The 23868-nt window shown below is 58.1% G+C and overlaps 1 protein-coding gene across 8 annotated transcripts in view; it reads left to right on the top strand.

Moving 5' to 3' along the window:
• The window catches only part of SPNS2 (SPNS lysolipid transporter 2, sphingosine-1-phosphate), a 36119-nt gene that overhangs the window by 8785 nt on the left and 3466 nt on the right, over window positions 1-23868 (top strand). For 5 of the 8 annotated variants that reach the window (XR_011493616.1, XM_070482535.1, XM_070482538.1 and 2 more), the window contains exons 2-11: window positions 1458-1533; window positions 3972-4093; window positions 5065-5130; window positions 15001-15137; window positions 19257-19408; window positions 19590-19656; window positions 20992-21134; window positions 21407-21559; window positions 21674-21863; window positions 22227-22292. Coding sequence is in view for 6 of the 8 variants with exons in the window: in XM_070482535.1 (XP_070338636.1) it covers window positions 1458-1533; window positions 3972-4093; window positions 5065-5130; window positions 15001-15137; window positions 19257-19408; window positions 19590-19656; window positions 20992-21134; window positions 21407-21559; window positions 21674-21863; window positions 22227-22292 (1172 nt within the window). In the remaining 2 variants the exon portion in view is untranslated. Of the gene's footprint in view, window positions 1-1457; window positions 1534-3971; window positions 4094-5064; window positions 5131-15000; window positions 15138-19256; window positions 19409-19589; window positions 19657-20826; window positions 21135-21406; window positions 21560-21673; window positions 21864-22226; window positions 22293-23868 lie in introns of all 8 variants that reach the window. The other 3 variants (XM_070482541.1, XM_070482539.1, XR_011493615.1) reach the window with 2 other exon arrangements.

Here is a 23868-nt window from a genome sequence, read left to right as displayed (position 1 = left end):
CCCGAGGTCAGTGTGGGCTTCCTCTTACACCTTGGCCTTTTTGAAGACTCTGTGACATTGGCAGGTTAGGATCTGGACCTGGCTCCTGCGGGGGCTCCTGAGGGACCAGCAGTGATGGGGAATCCTCATGAGTATCTGTGACCTACCAGCTGGGTGAGTCGGGCCAGATTCCATCTAGCTCTGGGGGTGCCCTCGTGGTTACAGGACCTCTTCAACCAGAGCCACAGAGGAAAGAGCTGGGGCGACACCCAGGTAGACGTGACCTTGGATCTGGGCCCTGGATGAGGTGGATCTTAGCAGGTGGAGATGGACAGCCCTGGAATAGGGCGCAGCTGGAGTCAAGGCTTGCAGGCCTGCCGGCTGCGAAGTGCGAGTCACAGGGCCCTCAGCCCAGCCAGGCCAGTGGTTTCCAGTCACCCGGGCAGTGTGTTAATAGATTCCTGGGTCTCACCTCGAGACAGGCTGATTGTGTACATCTGGGTCACGGAGGCCTCGAACGCTGCAGGAAGTCTGAGCTTGATTTGGGTGGCAATGGGGAGCCACCGAGCATTACTGGGCAGCCGCACTCAATGAGCTAATGCGGGCGACACTCTTAGAACAGTGTCTGGCACATAGCGAGCGCTCGGTACGTGTTAATACCCACGTCATTGTTGTTGTTGTTAGTAGTAGTATTTCTGACCCAGGGGCCTGGGCCTGTGGATTTTGAAGAACTCCTGGGTGACTCTGAGCCCTGGCCAGAGCTGACAACCGCTGGGCCATGGCTTTAGCTCCTGGAGTCCAGAAACCATCCTGGGGTCTCAAAAGCCCGGGGCCAGGACTTGGTGGGAGATCGATAGGTGCTTGTGAGGTCCGGCTGCAGGAGGGATGGTGGGTGGGCCGGGAGAGGCTGGAGGCAGGGAGCCCAGGGAGGAAGCCAGGGGGTGAAGAAAAGAGAGAGTCACTGGGGCCCATTCATGGGGCGGAGGGAGGTGAGGGGATGTCGTGGCTGACTCCCAGGGGTCTGGCCTGGGTAGCACCATGGTGCTGCTGGGGAATGGGGATCCGGGGGGTGGAGCCACGGAATCAGAGTCCCGGTGGCTGGGACTCTGAAGGGTGAGAGAGCCTGTGGGGCTGAGCCACCAGGAGGTGGTGGTTTCAGGGCAGTGACAGAGGTGCGGGCATTGAGAACTTCAGCTGTGAACTGGGGAGAGAGAAAGAGCGGCTGGCAGAGGGGACAAGTCAGGATTGCTTTCCCCACGGGGACAAGAGGTGGGAGCACATTTGTGGGTGAGATGTGGGAGATGGAGGGGAAGGAGAGGCCGAGAGTTCAAGCTGGTGCCGGGGGCTGACCCAGGGCAAGACCCCTGGGAAGCAAGAGGGACAGTTGGCTGTGGACGGGAGGGGAGACCCTCAGGGGCTTGGGAGGGGTGTACCTGGGGTCAATGGATGAGAAAACTCACATGTTCCTGCTGTTTCAGAATGTTGTCTTGGCCCAGGGAGGAGGACCCTGTGGGCAGAGGGCGATTCTGGCTGTGGATTTCGGGTGACTGCCTGGTGAGCCTGAGTTGGGAGCCATGACTGGGGGATGCCTGGGGGTTGTGTTTGGGATGGGAGCCCCACCTTGCATTCCCCAGGCTGGTGGGGCTGGTGGAATGGGCTTGGCTTGAGCTATAGGAGGCTGCTCCTGGGCGTGAGTCCCGTCCTGTGACCCACCAAACCTCAGCCTCCAGGAAAGAGGCTAAAAATAAGGCTGTGGTGAAGAAGGGAGGGGGTGTGTGGGCCCAAGCCAGGCTGGAGCCCAGAGGAAAATCTGAGACGACCGGCCGAGCTGCTGTGACACACGCTTCCCGTGCCAGCGGTCAGCGGGCTCTCGCCCGCCTGTGGCCACAGCCCCCTCCAGACCTACAAGAGGGAAAACAACCTAGAAAGTCTCAGGCAGGGCCTGACCTAGGGCCTTAGGGCCTGTACAAGGCCCTGCTCCCTGGGATGGTTCTCTCTGGTCTTTGGCCTGGAGCTCACAGGGTGCCGGGGTGGGGTCATCCAAAGCTTCCTGTGTCTTGGGGTCTAGCTGCCCAGGAGATCCAAGGGACCCTGGATGCCCAGCTGGTCGTGGAAAAATGTTCCTCCCCCTTACTAGCAGCTCTGTGTAGTAGAAGAGATCCAGGCAGGCTTCCTGGAGGCAGAGGCTAACACTGGGCCTTAGAGTCATGGGATGGGGACCATTCAGTCAGGTGGCTAGAATCTGCCTCAAGGAGGAAGCAGGAGTGTTTTGATTTGCTGTGGTCACATGCCAGCTTCATGATGACCGTTTTGGTGTGGCCTCCCTCCCAGAAAGTGAGCCTATAGTTACTGCAGATCCATGTCCTCCTCTTGGCTGTGGATGGGGACCCACCGTGCAGGGGCCCGGGAGACTTTTACCCTCCTGCAACCTCCGGACTCCACTCATCCTTCCCCAGTCCCTAAATGGTGACAGCCCCTGCTCTCTGTTCTGGAGATGACTTGCCCTGGCCCCGGCCCTCAAGGGCCTCATGGTCTGGTGAGGGATGAAGCGGACACTCGGCCATCTGTCTGCGCATCCACTCCACAGTCACTGTGGGCTGGCTGTGTGCCGGGCCACGGGCTGGGGCACGGGCGCGAACCACGCGGAGGCAGTGCTGCAGAAGCTTTGGTTTGGGGGTGGCAGACCTGGTTTCAGATCTCACCTCTGACATCTTATGACAAGTTATTTCACTTCTCGGAGCCTCAGTTTCCTCATATGTAAAATGGGGATGATGATCATAGATAGCAGCATAGGCGTCAGGGATAGAAATGCCACCTGTAGAGCTTCCCATAGGACCTGGAACTTAGCAGGACCAGTTACTGGTGGCTCTTAGCTCCTGGCCACAGTGGGTCCAAAGAGCCCATATCCACATCCCTGTGTGTCTTCCCTGTGGAACTAACTAATCCTGGTGTGACAAGTGCTAAAACAAGGAGGGACAGGAGAGCGTGCGGGCAACTGACTTGAGTGGTGTGTGGTGGGAGGGGGAGAAGTCAAGGAAGACTCCCCAGAAGAGGAGGCATCTGAACTAGTCTTGAAGGCGTGGCGGGGATTAGCAGAGCCAACAGAGTTGTGCTGTAGAAGAGGAAGCATGTGTAGTCGGGGGACCATGAGTAGTTTGGGGTGGCTGGAATATGGTGAGGAGGGGTGGTGTCCTGAGAATTGTGGCTGGAGGGGGGATTCGCAGGGCCAAACCTGCAGCCTTGTGGCCTGGCGAAGGGCCTAGGTCCTCCCCTGAGGCTCTCGGGAGCCACAGGTGATGGTGACTATGAGAGAGAGGGATGTGATCAGACTCACATATCAGGAGGGGAGCAGCGGCCATTTCAGGAGTGGGAGGGGCTGTGGGGCTGGGAAGAGGGTGTGGGTGCTCCTCAAGGTTGGGCCCAGCCATGCCACTCATAGGCCCCAATGGAACTCTGGGCCTCCGAGGCCAGGTCGGGGCACCACACAGGTTCCACTTGGTGGCTCCGCCATTCACAGATCTAGGACCGGTCCCTGGCTTCGGCCTTCCGGGCAAGACCACAGCCCGCCCTGGTAATTAAGTCATTAACTCGGCCTCTCACAGCCTCTTCATTATGGGTAATTATGGCAAATCCACTTTGGGCATTAACAAGGAGGTGGCCAGCTTCTCTTGGCCGTCAGGCTGTTGGGACACAAGCCGGTCTGACCCCACATCCTGGGAAATAGCTCAGCATTCTGGCCCTGGGTCTTGAGAGGTCTCCCCACTGCTATGGCCCTGGTCGCCAGACGGGACCCCATATAGTACGTGGAGATCCCCCTTCACCCCACTTTCCTGTTGTATGACTTTGAACACACGGCTTAACCTCCTGTGTCTCGGTCTCCTTGTCTGTCCAGTGGGATAATTGTGCCAGCTTCCTAGGGTTGTGCGAGGATCAAACCAGGAAAGCACTTAACGTTCAGTAATGCGAACTGTTGTCATTTGAAATGCGGACAGCATCGTCATCGTCGTGAAGAGCCCTGGGAGTCCCCGGAAGGCAGCGTCCAGTCCCTTCCTCTGCCCCCTGCATGGGGCACTGCTGAGGCAAGCCCTGTCTCCCCCAGCTCTTCTCGGTGCAGGTGTGTGGTGGCCAGGGGGCCTCTGGCCTGTGGCCCAGCCTCCTGCTGTCCTTGGAGATAAGCTGAGGCAGGGGCCCCCGAGGCCTGCAGGGCTGGGGTTTGTCCTCACTTAGGGGCCCTGTGGAGTGCAAGGGGTGAGGGGATCCAGGAGCCATGGCTCTGTCTGTCCACAGCTGCCGGGGCTTCTAGATGTTCTAGTTGCCCTCTTGACTTGCAAAGTCCTGATGGGAAAGCAGAGGTGGCTGGGACTTGGGAGAAGGGCAGACGTGGCCTCAAGGGGTCCTGTTCCCCCAGTAGAGCAAGCCTGGAGCTTCGCCTGCATCCCTCTGCATCTTGGCTCTGCGCTGGAAATTGGGGGTCCAGGTTATCATCCTGAGGACAGTGGCGTGAGCATGTGTGTTTGCGTGTGTGTGCACACGTGCTCCTGCAGGTGAACAGGCATGCGCGTTGCCTGGAGCCCCCTCTGCCCTGTCCTTGGCCAGAGGGCTTCCTCTGCACCTTCCAGTGGCTGTCCTCCCGCCCTCCGGGCTGAGGGCTTGGTGGTCTCCCCTGGGGGCAGGGCACATGTCTGTTAAGGTCCCAGCACCCAGGCCGGGGCCAGGCCACAGGTGGGCGGGAGGCCCAGGTGGGCGGATAGGAGACTGGGCTCCCCCATCGGGCTGAGTGACCACTGGGCTGAGTGACCGCCCAGGAGACTTGCCTGTCTGTGCCTCGGGCCCCTGCGGTGGCCAAGGGAGGGGTGGGACCCTATCCCCAGGGTGAGCACAGGAGGCCCAGTGGGGCGAGATGGAAGCTTGGCCTCCAAGGCCCCCAGTGGCCTGGCTAAACTGGGCAGGGTGGAGTTCTCTAGATAGGGCTGGGCTGGGCCCTGCAAGGTGGAAGGAGGGCTGGGCTGGGACCGGGCGTCACCTAGGTGGGGTGGTCCAGACATCAGATGTCCCCAGTAAGCGCCCTCTATCTTGCCCTTCCAGGCGTCCTTCTGGATATCCAGCAGCACTTCCGGGTCAAGGACCGCGACGCCGGCCTGCTGCAGTCAGGTGAGGCCCACCTCCCGCCCTTGCCCCGTCCAGGTCTCCCTGGTGCTGGGGCATTCCCGGCTGCTCTCCTCCCTGGTCCTGACTCACTGGAAAGAGCACGGGCTTTGCATCCAGATCCCACTGTGGCCACTCACAAAATGCACTACTTCTCCGAGCCTCTGCTTCTCTTCTTGTGAAACAAGACAGGTAGCCGCCTGCCCAGGGGCCCGTGGGAGACAGACGAGAGTGTAGGCCGAGCGCCCAGGTCTTTGGAGGTGAGCCTTCCTCGGGCTGGGCCTCCTCGGGGCCCGGTGACCCAGGTTCCCTCCGGAGGCTGGCTGCTGAAGGGAACTCCTTGGGTCAGTCAGTTGGGCAACGTCGACAGAGCCTTAGGGACCCCGTTTTCATGTCCTCCCCTGCCTCTGGTTCCTTCCACTACCATCGACTTGGGAACCACCTCTTAGATGTCAAAGCAGAACACTCCTGCTGGTCCGCCCCAGAGCTGGCCCCAGACTCAGGCGAGGAGCCTGAGAACCTGGACCCTGGGCTAGTCCTGGGCCTGAGGCTCTCTGCCCCTGGCCGGCAGGGAGGCAGGGCCCAAGCCCCCCAGGACTGGGCAGTGTGACAGGTCATTAAGCAGCTATCCCAGCCTATCTGCCCCTCCCTCCAGGGTCCATGTCTCCCTTGTCCCTGCCCTGCCTGCTACGTGGCCACATAGGGTCTGAGCTCCTGGCTCCCTGGCCCTCCCACTGGCTCTGGCCATGCTGGTCGTGCCCTCAGCAGGACCCTCAGGCCTGGGCAGAGACTCAGAGCCGGCGCTGCATCCCAGGGCTCGTCTGGTCCAGACTCGGCCCCAACCTTGCTGCACGGCTGGTTCCCTTGGCCCTGGGGTCTGTTTGGCTGTGAGGCCCAGTCGGGTGTGTGGGGAAAAGTCCACAGTCTGCATTCCAGTCTGTGCACCCCTTCCCCTGCCCATGCTCTTTGGGGACGGAGGGGTGGAGCTAGCGGCTCTGTCCAGGAACCTGCCTGACATGTCTAGGTGGCATTCCAATACGCACAATGCCAGGCCTCCTGGAATGCCACAGCCACTGGGCCAGGCTTGGGGCCAGTCCTCATGTTCCAGATGGTGTCTTTGGGTCTCAGAGAAGCAGCTGTGATAGCTCCAGGGCTCAGCCCTAACCCGTGAGAGTTGCTGGAGCTAGGACTGAGGCGAGGCCGTGTGGTCCAGTGCCTCCTAAGGGCAGCCAGCTCCCTGCCCCTGCAGACATCACCTCCACCCAGGAGGTGAGCCCAAGTCCCTCCCCTGTCTCCTTCCCTCTTGCTGGGCCTTCTTGGCCAGGCCAGCGCAAGTCAGTCTGCCCCGGGGCCTGAGACAGGTCCTTCCAGCCTCCTGGGCTCTGTGTAACACAATGCGGTGACCAGTGCTCGCAGCCAGCAAGACAGGGTTCAGGCCAGCTGGGAGCGTGGGAGGGAGCAGGCTGCTGGGCTGGTGAGGGAAGGGCAGAAGAGAGCTGAACTGCCCAGCCCCTCCCTCCGTGGCCCCTGAGTCACTGGGGACCCAGCCCGGGCCTCATCCCCTCCTGGTCTTGGCCTTGCTGACTGATCGGGAGCCTGGCTCTGCCCCAGCCTCTTCCACTCAGCTCTGCCTGAGTGTGATCAGGGCCAGTGCAGCTGCGTGGGGAGGGAGTGGGCGGGCTGGGGGTCATGGCACTGCCTCAGTCATGTCCTGGCTGCCTCCTCGGCCAAGAGAGAAGTCACGGGAGTCCCTGGTGACCTGGCTGGAGGTGGACAAATTGCCCACGGGCATCGTCTCGTCTGATTCGTCCTCTACAAGCTCCCTTTGGTCAGCTTCACTTTCAGATGAAGGGACAGAGGTCCAGAGAGGGGAAATGACTTGCTTAAGGCCTCATGGTGAGAGTGCGGCAGGACAGGAATGAGGACTCTGTGTCTGCTGTCCTCTTGGCTTGGGGAAGGTACACAGATGGCCACGGGATTGGTGAGGTTCATCCCAGTGTCTGAGAGTCCCGGATCTCAGTGTTCTTAGGGCGGGTGCCTCTGGGCCCTGGTAAGGGTTCCATCACCCTCAGAGACCCTCTGGTCCTTACCCCATGGCCCTCGGCCTGGCACCTACCCCTGGCACAACTGAGATGGCTCCCGAGTATCCTCACCCCTTTGGCCATCTGAACCAAGAAGCCAGGCGAGCTAGACCGGGATGTGACTCAGTGGGCAACCGGGCAAATCAGCTAATTGGCCTGGGCCCTGGGCACCTGTCTCTTCCCCGAACCCCGATAAGGTCAGAGCCAGGTGGAGGGCGCCAGCCAGGTGTTGCTGCTTGCCCAGATCAAAGGGCCAGGGCTGTGGGGCCGGTTGCCTGCTTATTTGTGGGCACCAGGGGCTGCGGGGCCATGAGACAGGGTGGGAGGTGGCTGAGGGTTAGGCCCAGACCTGCCCCTCCTGTCTCTCCTTGGGACTGGAGCATGGGAGCTGACTTTCGGCAGCCTGCTTGAAGATTGCCGCCAGCTCTGAGCTGGCACCTGAGTCCCCTGCTGCAGCCATAGCTTAGCCTCTGCGGAAGCCCACAGCAGAAGGACAGCTCTTGGGTCGTGCTGTTTTGGGAATTCAGGGGCCCCCACAGCCTACACCTAAAGGGGCAGCTGCTGCCGAACCTCCTGTTGGCAGGCCCTGTGCTGGGCTTGGCCACAGACTCAGTCTTTGCACTCAGGTAGACTTCCTCTATCAATGGGGACAGAAAACATATCCAGTTCACACCCAGGCACAGGGGTAGCCCCGGGGGATGGCAGCAAGTGTGCACCCAGCTCTGCCTGGTGGCAGGTGGAGAAGACTTCCCCGAGGAGGGGAAATTTGAGTGGGGTTTTGAAGGATGAGTTGGAGTTCGTCCAGGAGAAAGGACTTGCAGTTTGTCAGTAGATGTGAGTAGCTCTCTTTCTCCCTCCAAGCTGGATAGAATATGCCAAGAAAACATTTAAATTACATAGCTGAGCTTGAAAGCTAAAGCTAGCAGGGAAATTTTCAGGTGCCAGAAGCAAAGAGTTGAACTCAAAAACAGGAAAACAGGACCTAATATTGAAGCCAAATGATAGACTTCGGGGACCAGCATATGTCTTAAACGCTGGTTGCAGTATTTTTAATGTAAACATTTTAATGAAAAAATTTAAATACACATAAAAAGTAGAGAGAGAATCTCCACATGGCCATCACCCAGATTTATCAAATTGTCACTAGCCCAGCCCAGTCTCCAAGCTCGGGGGTTTCTTTGCTCTGAGGACTGGGCAGTGCCGGCTAGGGTTCTGGTGTTGCCTGGGTGACTCAGTTTCCACCCAGAGCCCAGAGCAAGCTCCCTGATTTCAAGATGTGCCCTCAGTGGGCGGATTTTCCATTCATGAAAGGACATCTCCTTCCCGGCTCTGGCTTTCTGCAGACAGCTTAGTCTAGCTCCTGCTCTGCTCGGGCCTGCGATGGCCACCCCTTTGCTGCAGGCCTCTGCTTCCAGGGACCCCAGCAGAGGCAAGTCCAAAACTGCTCCTTAGGGACACCTTCATGACCCGGGGCCTGCATGGGACATGGACGCCAATTCCTGCCTTCATGACCCGGGGCCTGCATGGGACACAGATGACAAGTGCCACGGAAGACAGACTCAAGTTCAAAATGAGCAGAGCACACAAGAAAGCCCACCTTTGTGGGACGGAGTCAACCAGGCCAGAAAAGATAGGAAAACTGACTTCTGAAGAACTGCAGAGAATAGACTTATCTTACAGGGACTTGATATTGGGTATGCTTAATTTTCAAAGCACAAGAGGAAAGAATAGAATTTATGAGCTAGAATAGCACATTACTAGAAAAGAACAGGGAGGTGTTTAAGAGACCTAAATTCAAAATCCTAGAAGTGAAAAATGTAAGTATTAAAATTAAAAAATCTGTTGGGGCAGCCAGATGACATAGTGGTGAAGTTCGTGTGCTCCACTTCCGGTGGCCTAGGGTTCGCGGTTCTGATACTGGGCACGGACCTACACATCACTCATGAAGCCATGCTGTGGCAGCATCCCATATACAAAATAGAGGAAGATTGGCACAGGTGTTAGTTCAGGGTGAATCTTCCTCACCAAAAAAAAAAAGTAATAATTAGATGACTTAATTAGACTAGATTGAAGAGAGGAAAAGCAAATTAGAAGATGGATGCAAGGAAATCGGCATATGTGTAGGTTAGGGAAAGGGAAAGCGAGGCTGAAGGCCTGGCCCTGGTGACTTGTGGTTCATGGGCTGTGGGCTGGAGTGTGGGAGAATCAGTGAGAGGACGCTGCACAGTAGTCAGGATTTGATGGTGAGAGGCATCTGGGTTTTGTCTTGGGGCAGTGGGGAGCCACAGAAGGTTGTGAAGCAGGGCAGGTCCCTATAAGATATGTACATCAGGATGTTCACTCTGGGGCTGCGTGGGGGAATGGGTGGCAGAGGAGGCTGGAAGGCAGCTCGGGGCTGGGGTTTGGGGTCATGAGGAAGTGCCAGGATCGGGGGTGGGAAGGGAGAGTGGGGACAGAGGAAGAGCCAGCTCAGACTGAAACCAGACAGTGCCTCTGCTTGGGGCCGAGTCTCCTTCTGGCCTTGCTCGCCTCTCCACTTCGGCCTGTCCAGCAACATCCTCCTGCTTCGGCAAAGACTCGGGTTCTGAAGGCAAAGCCGGGCAGCCCCTGTGACTCTCCCCACAGGCCCTACTATTGGAAAGGGGGTCCAAGAACCCCTCTTTCCCTGAGGCCTGATGGGCCAACCCAGGGTGTACATCCTGAGCGGGGGTGGAGGAGGCAGCTCCCATTCTTCCTGCAGGAAGTCTGCCGGCCTTTCAGGCGCCCACGGGGCCAGGCTGTGCTGGGTGCTCCCATCATCCTTGCTGGCCTGGGCTGCCATCCTCCACATCCTGTGGGCAGGGAGGGTACCCAGGCAGAACCTGACCCCCGCCTGGCCCACGCCTGCCTGAGCACCCTCCCTGCCCACAGGATGTGGAGGATGGCAAGTCTTCTCCAAATAATAGGTCGGCCGGATCTGGACTTGGTAAAAATAGCCCTGGTTCAGCTCAGGCCGAGGTGGGGGCTGGATGTGGGCTCCAAGGCCACAGTGTGGGACCCAGGGCTCCCCCAGCTCAGACCTCACCCGGTGCTGCTCCAGGAGCCCCTCTGGGCGCAAAAGCCCCAGATGGGGGGCTCCTGGGCTGCCTGCCAAGGCGCAGAGCCCTCGGTCGGGGTTGTTCTGAGCTTCTGGGCGCTGGCCCCTCTGTGCGCCCCTAGGGGAGACGGCCTTTGGCCGGCACACCGAGCCCTGGGACGGCCATGAGAGTGGGCAGCACCTTAGGGCTGTCAGCCAAGCCCTGTGGCGCAGAGGACCTCCCGCCAGCCCTACGCAGAGGGGCATCGCCAGTCTCACGGAGGGAGGGAGGCTCCGGCCCAGGTTCTCCGCCCCCACCCGCCGTCTGTCCATGGCCCTGCCCCCCCGCCCTGGCTCCCTGCCTGCAGCTCCATTGTCCAGACCTGTGGGCTCAGCACACGTGAGCTGACCAGGGCTTCCCCACACCCCGGCCACAGGATGTCCTCGTGCGGGAGGTGCTGGGAACGCCACCACCACCCGCCGAGAGCAGGGTGGGGCAGCTGGGCTGCCCAGAAAGCTCTCCTCCAGTGAACAAAGACTGCGGGGTAGGGGCATGGTGGCCCGGGAAGCTTCTAGCCCGCCGGTCTGTATTTCCAGAGAGCTACTGGCTGCCGGCTGGTGGGATAAGTCTCTGCGCCCCATCTAGGACAGAGTTCACACATCCAGGCCTTTGCCTGTGCTGTTCCTTCTGCCAGGAACATTGTCCCTCTTGTCCCTACCCTGGTCGTGTTCAGGCCCCTGCACTGCCTGGGGCATCCCTGAGGTCCAGGAGAGGTCCTCTCTCATCTGCCCCAAGCAGGGGGAGGTCTGTGAGGATGGAGCATGTCTCCCTCTTGACCCTGGACTCCCTTGTCCCCACGGGGGAGGCACTGAGGGACAGGCCGTGGTTCATAGCATCCTTGCCCGACTCGCTGTGTCCTCTTGGGCAGGTTCCTCCAGCTCTCAGTGGCCCCGGCTGTCAGGGGGACAGACACGGTGAAACGCAACCTGCAGCAGGCTGGGGCCTGGCGGTGCGGTCGGGGCGTGACCCCTTCGACAGGGGCCCAGCTATGGTCTGGATGCCTCTGCCCACCCAAATGAGCCGGCAGACCACCAGGGGAGGGGCCGGGGGGGCCGCCCTCCTGCTCTCCTGCGGGCAGGAGGGTGGGGATGTGCCAGGATGGCCGAGGGCTGGCCAAGGCCTGGGTCCCCTCCTTTGGCTCCTCTCCACCCACACAGTGGGGATTTTCCAGGGCTCCCCTTTGGAGGGCGAGAACAGAACATGCTGGGGCTCTCCACGGCCCCTAACTAAAGGCCACACCGGGTCCTAGTGCCTGGACCCCAGTGTCCCCCCACGGCCTGTCTCCTGCTGCTTCCTCCAGAGCCTTCCCGTGCTGCAGCCCGGCGCTTTTGGCTATTGACAGACCCTGAACTCTCCCTGACCTTGGGGACATCAGCTGGGACCTTCCATCTTCCCAGCCTGGCAGTCCGTAGCGTGATTTAGAGCAAGGGCTCTGCAGTCAGACAAATTGGGGTTTAAATTCTCGCTCAGCCACACACTAGCTGTGTGACATCACTTCTTTCAGCCTCTGTTGTCTCCCCTGTAAGATGAAGAGAAGGAATGAGACTCGAATGAGGTAATCTGTGCTTATGTCCAGGACGCATCCCTGGGCCTTGCCTGTAATAAGCGCTCCATCGATGATAACTGCAGGTATTATTAACAATAAGCATTATGCCTCATTAACCATTATATAGTATTGCTTATAGGATCCGTAATTTATATTTTAGTACATAGTCTTGGATTTAAGTATTATTGTCATGGTAAACTCCTATGCATCCTTCAATACCCAGCTCTGACTTCACCACCTCCATCAAGTCTCCCTTCACTATTCTGGCAGGAGTTGACCCTCCTTGCTTGTTCCCTGGCATTTTAGGGAACTGGGCAACTCAAGGATGGGATTTGTGCCCTGGCCAGACAGGGAGCAATTCCTACTCTGATTCTTTCTGCCCACTCGCCGCCTAGCACAGACGGGCACAGAGGGAACAATTCTTCCTCCTCCTGTAAGTCCTGATGAGGCTGACATCTCTTTCCTGTCCATATTCCTATCTGATCTCAGGCAGGCCCTGGGAGGCAGGCGGCCCAGCAGGAAAAATTCTTTCTCTAGATATGAGGAAATGATGTTTGCCTTGACTAATCTGAACAAGGGCCCCGTGTTGCTGGAGGCAGTCCCCTTGGGCAGGGCAGGGCAGGGCACGAGGCGCCTCGTAAGCTTTACCCCACCCAGCGGTCACAGCACCTGCGAGCTGATATTTTCATCTTCATTTTGCAGACGAGGAAGTGGCCGCGTTGGCTCAGGCTGGCTCCTGAGAGTTGACTGTTCAATTTTCAGGAATCGTGTGAGCGGGTTGTCAAACACAACCATTATTAAAAACTAAGCTATGGGGGCCGGCCCCACGGCCCAGTGGTTGAGTTCCCACGCTCTGCTTTGGCGGCCCAGGGTTCACCGGTTCGGATCCTGGGCACAGACATGACACCGCTCATCAGGCCACGCTGAGGTAGTGTCCCACACAGAGGAGCTAGAACGACTTACAACTGGGATATACAACCATGTGCTGGGGCTTTGGGGAGAAAAAAAAAAGAAAGAGGAAGACTGGCAGCAGATGTTAGCTCAGGGCCAATCTTCCTCACCAAAAAACAAAAACAGACAAAAAACTAAACTATGTAAACTTAACATGAAACAATTTATATTAAAACAAACGTAATAAATACTTAAAAGTCATCACCCTGTAATCATTTCACCATGTTTTACTATGCTCTAGTTCCTAAGGTGGTTTACGTCTGCTGTATCTGTGTGGTAGAAATACTGCACACACAATGCCGTGCAACTGCTCATCGCTTCCCGGCTCTGAGCAGTGACGTCACATGGGATCAGCCGCGCTGGGAGCATTTACCCCATGAAGACTGGCAAACACTACAAACACTACACATCAGGGCTTCCTCTCTCCACTTGTTCAGAGAGCCAGTTGTTAAACATTTATCAGCACACCACTGAACGGAGGCACAGAGAGGTTGTTGACCTGCCTGAGGTCACCCAGCTGGGAAGGAGCAGAGCTGACTTCGAGCCCAGGCGGGGTGTCTCTGGTGTCCAGGTACACCTACCTCCACGCTGGCTCTCCCCGAGGCGCCCGTCACACAGAGTTGGGATTAGCAGGTTCCCTTGGCACCCACACATGCTCACTGTCCTGCCCACTAGGATGAGAGAGGGGCAGTCACGTTTCTGCAGCCCAGCCGTCTCTCCGCCTTGCTCTCCTCCTTCCCTCCTGCCTCCCCTCCCTGCTCCTCCTCCCCGGGGACCCAGGTCTGCACGGGAGCCACAGAGCCCAGGCACGCTTCAGCCTGGCGGTCAGAGGCCGGCCAACTGGCCACCTTGTCTGCCCGCCTTGTCTGCCCGCCCCCGCCTTTGTCTGGCCATCTGCCTGTCAGCTGTGGGACTGGCTTTTAGGGGGAGCAGTGGGGGGCTGCCTTGCTGCATGATCTAGGGCCTACCCTGCCTTGCTGGCCTCCTCACCCCACCTGGGACCCCAAGGCCCCTCCCATCACAGGGAGTGTCACCCCCACGGAGTCCTCTAAGACTGCTGCTCTCCTGTTCCCGAAGAACAAAACCAGGTCATATCACTCTCTGCTCAGCATCCTCCGGTGTTTTCCTTTCTCGCCCGTTGAAGCCACAGTCATCGCAGTGGGTCACGGTCCCTACCCCAGCCGGCCTCTCCCCCTCGGTCCCTCTGCTCCAGCCACTCTGGCCTCTTTATTGTTCCTCAAATATTCTAAGCACGCTCCCGCCCCAGGGCCTTTGCACTTGCTGTTCTTGGTGTAATATTTGCATGATTTTTTTCCTCACCTCCTCCAGGTCTTTGCTGAAATGTCACCTTCTCTGACCCTTCTATTTAAAATTGTAACATCTGCTTTCTCTCTCTCACACACACCTTTCCTATCTTCTGTTTCTGCTCTTTTACTCTGCTGTCACTTGTTACCATCTGACATACCGTACTTTTATTTTATTTTCTGTTCCTCCTCATTAGAACAAAAGTCCAGAGAGGGCAGGAATTTTTGTCTGTTTTGTTGAATGGATGAATGAATGAATGAACAAATGACAATGTTTCCGAATGTCAGGAAACGTCTGCAGCCTGCTGGGATTGAGGGTGGTCGTGTGATCTGGCAGGTACGAGACCTGGGCTTCTAGGCCCAGTTCTGCCCTGATTTGCTGTGTGACCTTGGGCAGATCCCTTCACCTCTCTGAACCTCTTTCCCAAGTATAACAAGGGGAGCAGTGTGGTGTATAAGTATAAGGAACGCTGGTCCTGGAGGCAGACAGGCAGGGGGTCATTATTCTCTGAGCTCGTCTCCCCGTCTGTGCGGTGGGATGGGGTTGGAGGGGCACACAAGACGCTGCGTGGTGAGCCTCTAACACAGCTCCTGGCACGTAGAAACCGTTCAGAGAATAAATCTTTACTGTTTTCAGAGGACCCCAAGGGCTCACCCGGCGCTGGGCAGCACGTGGACATGAATGGAAGAGGATGGGGCCGTCCCGCCTCCCCGGGGCCCAGGCGGGCCGAGGCCGCCCTCTCTGGGGCTGCTTCCTCAGGCCCTGGCCCAGGCCGGGCTTTGTCTCAGAGGCACTTGGCCGCGAGCTGAGCGGTAGGGGCAGGCGGGCTGGGCCACGGGGACCCCGCGCGGCCCTCAGCCCGCCTCTCCCTGCACAGTGTTCATCTGTAGCTTCATGGTGGCCGCCCCCCTCTTCGGGTACCTGGGTGACCGCTTCAACAGGAAGGTGATCCTCAGCTGCGGCATTTTCTTCTGGTCGGCCGTCACCTTCTCCAGCTCCTTCATCCCCCAGCAGGTGAGGCCTGCCCCGCTTCCGCCCAGCAGCCCTGCCCAGCCCCTCTGCGTGGCCTGCTTCCCCCAGGGGGTGGCTAGCCTGATTGACCTGCCATAGTCTGGGTCGTGGGTTCCAGCCCCTTGGTTCGAACCCCAGACAGTGTCTTCCACGCGCAGTGGGATGAGGGGGTGTTCGGGTACTTTTGCAAACTGGCCCTGCAGACAGGGCCTTCCCCATGTCAGCCTGACCTGAGGGATTCACAGCCCTGTGTGGTATCCTGACTCTTTCTGAGCTGCCTCTGATTTGGGGAGGATGCAAGGAATAGGGGGAGCGAGTCTGCCAAGGAGTCAGGACCCTTGGGTTCTAGTCCTGGCTCTGCCTTCATCTTGCTGTGTGACCCTAGGTAAGTCACTACTCTTCTCTGGGCCTCACAGTTTGCTCTTTGACTGACCACCAGCTAACTCCTAGGGTCAGAGTTCTAGGGAGGCAAACATCAGTTCAACACGAGGAAGATGTTTCTTACTTTGTTCCCACAGTTCTGAGTTTGAATATCCCAACTCTGTTGCCTACTAAGCTTTGTGATCTGGAGAAACTTACTTAACCTCTCTGAGCCTCAGTTTCCTCATCTTTAATATGGGGATAATGCTTCTCAGCTTGAAGGTTTGTTGTGAGAAATAACTGAGCTAATGAATGCCCAGACCCTGGAACATGACAGGTGTTCAATAAATCATTATTTCTGTTCTTTCTTCCAAAGAGGAGATATGTTGCTTTGTGAGGTAGTGAGTTTCCCATAACTAGGGGTGTTCAAGCAGAGGAAGGACAATCACAAGATGACAACTGTGAAGGGAGATAGAAGAAGGAGGGAGGACCAGGATCTGTCCTCATGGAGCTTTCAGCTTAGGGGACAAAGGAGGAGACCTCAGCCCTGTCTTTGGGAGCACCCAGGCTGGGAGTGGGAAGATGTGACAGGAGCTCCCATGCTCAGACCTTCAGGATGAGCAAAGTGCTGAAAGTCCTCACTGAAGAGCGCAGTCTCTGGAAATTCATGTGGTCAGGGAAGGCTTCCTGGAGGAGGCAGCATTTGGGTTGAGCAGGCAGGACAGGGAGATTAGGCCTTTTGGTGAAGATAGCATGGGCACAGGGAGCACACTCATGGATGGAGAATTGGGAGAGGGTTGCGAGAACGAGGCAGAGAGGGTTTTGGCTGGAAAGGAGGCAGGCACCAGGTCGTGGGAACCTCGAATGCCAGTTTGGGGGGCCTGGGCTTGCTCCTGAGGGCAGTGCTGGACTCTGGAAGAGGCTGCAGAAGGGAACGGTAGGTCAGGTTTACATTGATCGAGAAGAGGTTGGAGGCGAGGGCAGAGAGAATGGGCAGGTTTGGGCGGTACCACTTTGCTTCCCGGGGCAGCTGCACAGAGGAGGGTCAGGCCCAGGTAGGCTCCAGGCCCAGCATGTCAGGTGGAGCCTGCGGCCACAGTCGAAAATGGAGCCTGGACCAGAGGCCTCTAGGGCCCCGTTGTTCTGCCCCTGGCCAGGTTCCTGGTCATCCAACCTCTGGGATTGGCCAGTGAGGTCAGGACCAAGACGCCAGGGCTAGGCCCCGCTCTGGGTGCGTGGAAGGGAGGGAGAGGTGGGGGGAGAAGCAGACAGATCACCCCTAATTTATCCATACGTTCATTGCTAGCACAATCTGAGTCCCACGGGGGTTTTTGCGGACCTTGGCAACATGATTCTGAAGCTAATTTGGCAGACAAAAAGCCCAGGAACAGCCAAGAACATGGTGAAAAATAACAGTGAAAGGGAACTTGCCGTATCCGTCATCACAATCTGGCTGTTCTAACCGAAACCAAGGGATCCATGCGACGGAGTCCTCTTTTCCACGGGAGCTGGTGCGGGAGGAAAGTTGCATCTCAGATAAATGGTTTTGGGGGAACTCACTATCCATCTGGAGTGAAAATAAAGTTTAGTCTGTATTTCAAATCATCCTTCAGAGTAAATTCCAGATAGGCGAAAGTAAAGTAAAAAGCAAACTGTAAAAATCTAGAACTGTGCGTCAACAAGAAAAAGACGAGTAAGACAAACAATCCAGTAGAGACATGGCAAGTTACAGGGACAGGCAGTTCCGGGAGAAGATGCCCAAGTGGGCGATAGACGCAGGAAAAGATGGCACTCTGCCTCTGGAGTAATCAGGCTCGTGCAAATTAAAACAACAGTGAGATACCGGTTCACACCCAGCAGATTGGTGACAATTAAGGCTGACGATACCAAGTGTTATTAAAGCTGCTGGTGGGAGTGTAAATTGGTGGGGCCTCTTTGAAGAGCAAAATGGCAGGATTTGTAAAAGTCTGTGTACAGCCCAGCCTTGTATTTCGAGGTATGTACCCAAGAGAGAAACTCCAACTCGTGGACATGAAGTGACATGTGCATACAAGGATGTCTGTTGCAGAATTGTAATAGAAACAAAGGGAAGCAGTCTAAAGGACCATGACTGGGGAATACCCAGGTCAAACGGGATGTATTCACACTATGGGATTCTTGACAGCAAAAGGATGAACTAGAGCTATATTAACCAGGATAAATCGGTTTCCAAAAGATAAGAATGGGGGAAAACAACAAAAATGTGGGATCAGATGCACAGAACGGTCCCTTTCATGTTCATTTTTTAAAAGCACACAGAAGACACTAAGTGTGGTTCACTGGTACATGTATGTATGTTCACACTTGGTACATGCATGCAGAGGTAGAGACGGGTTCACACCAACACACGACACGGCGGGTTCCTGGGGGGGGCGGGGCATCGACAGGATCCCCATCAAAGAGGTCTCATCTGCTCTTTACCGAGGAGGATGACTGAGGAAACTGCTCCCATTCTCTCTCTCTCTCAAATATAACAACCATAAAATATTAAAGAACAACTATAAGGACCCACAACTAAAATATATAACTATGTACTTGGGGGATTTGGGGAGAAAAAGCAGAAAAAAAATATTAAAGAATATTTTTACCATTTTGGGATGGAGTAGACTTCCTGAATAAGACATGAATAGTCCAGAACCCATTAAGATTGGACAGCATCAAATTAAACAGCACCACATAAAGCTTCTGTTCGGTGAAACCACCCATAAACAAAGCGGGAGGAAAGATGACGGAAAATATTTGTGTCATATATAATAAAGGATCAATACACATGATAGATAAAAAACTAACAGAAATCAATACAAGAAAGACAAACAACCCAACAGCAAAAGAGGTAAAGGCTGTGGGCAGATGATTCCCAGGAAAAGCAGAGGCAAGGGGCCAGGGGAAGACTCGGAGAGGGAGAGAGTGAGTGAAGGAGCCTCAGAAATGAGGGGCACAGAGATGGATGGGCAGGGCCAGTGATGCAGAGAGAGGGCCGGGAAAGAGATGTGCAGATGCAGAGAGGGAAACAGGGAGACCCTGAGGGGGGCTGCATGTGGGCGATGCTGGCCGGATGGGTGGTCAGGGTGGGGCCGGGGAAAGATGACCAGGCTGGGTTCTCAGGCCCTGGGCAGCTGGGGGCACAGAGGGGCCGGGTCCACATCAAAGGGGTAGCACCACGGGCAGCTGGCACTGCCCCACCCTTCCTGGCTCAGCTGGGCTTTCCTCTTTGATGTGTGTATTGGGGAGGGGGCACTGAGCCCACTGGGCTGCCCTGCCCACTCCCCTCTCACACCGTCCTCCGTGCTGGCAGAGTCAGCCCAGCTGCCCTGCCCAGGGGTGGGAGGCAGAGTGAGGGGTGACTTGAGGTCCCCAAGCTGGGGCCAGAACCCAGAGAGGGGGTCTCCCAATTGGGGAGAGGCAGTGGAGACACAGGCCTATGCCCCACATGCTTATGGGGACAGAGGGGGATCTGTCTGGGCCGTCCTTATAACTCTCACCCTGTGAAAGTGCAGTCCCATCCCAGCACTGGGCCAACCGAACTCTATCAAATCCGCTATACAGAGGGGGAAACTGAGGCCCAGAGTGGCTTAGGGATGTAGTCTTTGCGAAGGCAGGGGTTGGGCTCCATCATCTCCCCTGGCTCCTGGACCCTGCAGGGGTGAGGAGCAAAGTGGGGACCAAGGACGAGCAGACAGAAGAGTAGGACGGTCCCCCAGCATCTTCCGCCCCTCCCCACAGCACTTCTGGCTGCTGGTCCTGTCTCGGGGGCTGGTGGGCATCGGCGAGGCCAGCTACTCCACCATCGCACCCACCATCATCGGCGACCTCTTCACCAAGAACACGCGCACGCTCATGCTGTCTGTCTTCTACTTTGCCATCCCGCTGGGCAGGTGAGGATCCGGGCAGGGTCCACTCGGACTTCTGACCACCCCCTCTCCCTGAGGTCCGGCCCTCTGTGACCGAAGCATGCAGGTGGTCAGCTCCCTGGCTGGCTAGGGGCTGGGGGCGGGCGGCCGGTGGGCATCCTCTGCGCCCGCCCATCCCTGCCTGACTGTGCCATCTTCTCTGCAGTGGCCTGGGCTACATCACTGGCTCCAGCGTGAAGCAGGCGGCTGGAGACTGGCACTGGGCCCTGCGGGTAAGGACACCCCAGACCAGTCCTTGCCCAGAGTCACTCAGAGATCCGGGGACACAGCCCGGGCTAGGATGCAGGCCTCCGCCTCCAGGCTTCCCAACTCTCGGGCCTGGGCTTTTCTAGATTAGTCCACATTGAGGTGTCGGGGCCCAGCTGTGAGGGGAGCCAGACTCAGCCCCACCACCCCCAGGGCCCCCAGTCGGAGAGGACGGAGGACTCTCCCACCATGTCAGGAAATTCCAGGTCCACGATGGCACTTCCTGCTTCGAGCCCTGGCACTGTGCTGGGGTGAGACTGAGACCAAACCTCTGTGTGGGGGCCCCCAGGGTCTGGAGCCACTTCCTGTCCCGCAGGAGGATTCAAGGCAAGTCTGCCAAGACCCCAGGACAGTGCAATCAGAGGAAACAGAGATCCCCAGTCTCCCGGAGGAGAGGAAGCTTAAGACAAAGTGTTTTTTCCTCAAAAGCAGGAAGGAAGCAGCCTCCGTGGAATTTCTGGTTGGGGGGTGAATGGAGAGGAATTCTCGAGCCCCTGGGCTCCCTGGCCTGGTGGGGGTGGGGGCAGATCTCCCTGTTCTCATGAACGGGGGGCAGGGAGGAGTGGGTATATCGGAATCCAGGCTGCCAAGATATCCTCCTTCCATGTGGGGAGAGGCGTGGGGCCGTGGAGAGTCTGTTCTCAACCCTGGGCTGGACACAGGGAAGACCTGAAGGGGCCCCTCAGCCTGTGTTCTCCTGGGGCCCATATGGGCCCCTCCCAAAGGATATCCTACTTGATATGTTAGCTGGAAGATTCATGCCCAGCCAGTCCCCTCCCAGTGCCCCCCAGGGTGAGGAGCCAGCCTGGGGAACTTTTCCCGACCCAGGGATGTGGGCAGGGCTGGTATCTGGCTCCCTGTCCCCAGGAACTCTCTCTCCTCCTCTCCTAGTCATCTTTCCATATGTCTGTCCATCTATCTGTCTTCCTTTCTTTCCACCCATCATCCATCTATCCATCCATCCTTCCATCCATCTGTCTGTTTCTCTGTCCATCTCTCCAGCGATCTGTCCTCCCTTCTCCGTCCATCTGACCATCCATCCCTCCTTTCTGTCTTCAGTCTCTCTTCCTATCTTGCCCCTGGTCTGGACAGTTCATTTTGAGCCCCCAAGACTTTTTTGCTGACTTCATCCCCAGGTGGCTTTTCTCAGCAGCCCAGTCAGGAAGGCTGAGCAGACACCAGCCCAGAGGAGGCGCTCGGAGCCAGAGAAGGCCTGGTTTGCCTACGCCCCCCTCCTGGTGCAGAAGAGACAGGACCGACTGGGCACTGGTGTCCTAACCTGGTGCTCCCTGCCTTGCCAGGTGTCCCCCATCCTGGGCATGATCACAGGAACACTCATCCTTGTCCTGGTCCCGGCCACTAAGAGAGGCCATGCCGACCAGCTCGGGGGGCAGCTCAAGGCACGGACCTCGTGGCTCCGAGACATGAAGGCCCTGATCCGGAAGTGAGTGCTGCTGGGAGGGGTCTGGTGGGAGGAGGGAGGGGTGCTGAGATGAGAGGACCCATTCCCCAGCATGGTGGCCCACCCAGCACCCTCGGCCAGACCTCCCGCTGTCTCCACTGCCCACAGTGCTGGGATTGACATCCTGGCCACTTGCGTTTATTATTCCTGAGGGCTGAGCCCTCACCCCCAGAGCCCAGAAGGAGTCGGGGAGAAAAGGCTGCCTCCTGGGTCCCGACCCTGGGTTAAGTGTCGCCGCCTCGGCCTCTCCCCAGCCGCAGCTACGTCTTCTCCTCCCTGGCCACGTCGGCCGTGTCCTTCGCCACAGGGGCCCTGGGCATGTGGATCCCGCTCTACCTGCACCGCGCCCAAGTCGTGCAGAAGATGGCAGAGACGTGCAGCAGCCCACCCTGTGGGGCCAAGGACAGGTGGGGCACGGCAGGGGGCGGGGTGGGTGGCAAGGGATGCTGGACGAGAGCGCCAGCCCCTCTGCCCCAGCCTTGGCAGCCACCAACCCGTGCTCTGCGTCCTCTGTCCCACAGCCTCATCTTTGGAGCCATCACTTGCTTTACGGGCTTTCTGGGTGTGGTCACGGGGGCAGGAGCCACGCGCTGGTGCCGCCTGCGGACCCAGCGGGCTGACCCGCTAGTGTGTGCTGTGGGCATGCTGGGTTCTGCCATCTTCATCTGCCTTATCTTCGTGGCCGCCAAAAGCAGCATCGTGGGGGCCTATGTGAGTGCAGTGGAGGGTGTGAGGGTGGTGGGGGGAGCTGGGCCTGGCCCAGGAGGCTCTGGAACAGGAAACACAGTCTGATTTGTGGGGCCCTCCCTCCCTGTGGGAGGCTCCAGTCCTCTGCCTGCCCCTGCTTTGTGCAGGGCCTGTCCAGGGCTCTGGGGGTCCTTCAGGGCTGTGGGCATGGCTTGAAGTCTGTAGATAATCCACAAATTCCTCATGGGCCACTGCCAGGAGAGCGGCCCCACAGAGAGGTGGGAGGGTTTTGGGGGCTCCCTGCCAGCACCCAGGGTTCAAAGAGCAGCCCGGAGCCACTGGTGGGTGGAGGGCTCCCTAACGGTCGCTCTGGTCTCTCCTGGACAGATCTGTATCTTCGTTGGGGAGACGCTGCTATTTTCTAACTGGGCCATCACTGCGGACATCCTGATGGTGAGGCAGGCCAAGGTTGCCTCGTGCTGACCCAGGCCTCTTGACCTCTTGGGTCAGCTGGGGAGGGTGGGTGAAGAGGCAGGAAAGCTGGCAGGGCGGGGGTTGGGGTGGGAGTGGGGGGGGAGGAAGGCATTCTGGGAAGGTGAGCCTGGAGGCAGGGAGGGGATCAGAGGTTTTGGGGTCTGCATCTGAAATCTGAGGGTTGAGCGGGCAGGAGGGATGGATGTGAGGATGGGGCGGGGAGGCGGATGTCTGGACGCTCAGGTTTGTGGCCCGGAGGCTGGCAGTGCCAGGCTGGCACGGAGGTGGTGCTGCCTGCCAGTGCTCCTCCCCCAGCGTCTGAGCTGCCATGGACCCTGCCCTCCCAGCTCAGCCTGGGTCCCAGGGCGCCTGCCGGGTGCCTGCGGCTGGGGCTGGGTGGACAGAGGCTGTCTTCACAGGGTCAACAATGGGCTGCAGACCAGCCGGCCAGGGACAAAGGGCCGTCTGAGCGCAGCAGGGGCTCATGTCCCTGGGCAGAGACGGGCGCAGCCTGGGAGGAACCGGGAGGGGGCTGTGGCCCTGATAACTTCAGCAGTCTGGGGGGGTTGGGGGGAGTGACACGGGGCCCTGTCCTTGGGGATCCTGCAAAGTCAGGGTCAGGAGAGGATTGGGGGAAGGGAGTACAGAGCACCTGCGTTAGGGAGAGTGTCTGGGAGCTGCCAGGCAGGCTCTGGGGCCGGGGAGGAAGGACTCCTCATGGGTTGGCCCTCAGGACGAGAGGGTGCCTCCATAAGGGACAGCTCAAGAGATCAGAATCTGCCTGGCTAGGGCCTCTGCTGGTCCTCTCCTCCGGGAAGCCTGCCTTGCCCCACCCAGCTTCCCTGCATATCTCTCTGCCCCACCAGGCCATGGGTGGGGACAGGTGGGGGGATCTGACACAGCTCTATGCCTGAGCATGGAGCCAGGTGGGGTGGGGGGCCCCGCACATGCCCTGAGTGAAGGGAGGGATGAGTCTGTCTGAATCAAGTGCCCTTGGCAATGAGCAGGAGCCCCTCCTCCGCCTCCCCTCAGCCAGTGGCAGCCCCAGCTGCTGACAGGTTTGGGTCCCAGGGAAATCATGTCCCATTTTAATAAGTGTCACAACCGAGCAGCTAATTATTCTTGGAAATGGGGTCACACAGTCCCATCAGATCCAGGTCTCCCCGCCCCAACCCATCCTGGGGTGCCCAGTGGGCACTGGCTGCTCTCACAGACTGTCCACAGGGCCTGGAACTCTGCCTAGATGAGGCAGCTGGAGCTCGGGCCCAGGGGCCTACACAGGGACCCCCCACGGAGCTGGCTGCTGCCTGTCCCACTGCCCCTCTGCTGACCTTAGCCTGCCCCACTTTGGAGGTGCTGCCCCTGTGAGTCAGGCCTCCTTGGTCTGAGCGGGGTTCCTGGGGCCCAGCAGCTCCCGGCTTTCGGTGCTGGGGGTGCCCATGGGTAAAGTGGAGGCTCTTCCAGGCAGGGTCCTGCTCCTCCCCCAGTCCCTCAGCCCAGGCCAACCTAGGCCTTGCCAGGTCCTCATGGAGGGGGGACCAAGATGCGTCTTTAG

The sequence above is a fragment of the Equus asinus genome, chromosome 13 (assembly GCF_041296235.1).
Source record: "Equus asinus isolate D_3611 breed Donkey chromosome 13, EquAss-T2T_v2, whole genome shotgun sequence".
Lineage (NCBI taxonomy): Eukaryota > Metazoa > Chordata > Mammalia > Perissodactyla > Equidae > Equus > Equus asinus.
Note: the sequence above shows the minus strand (reverse complement) of the source record. Positions and strands in the feature narration are given on the sequence as shown.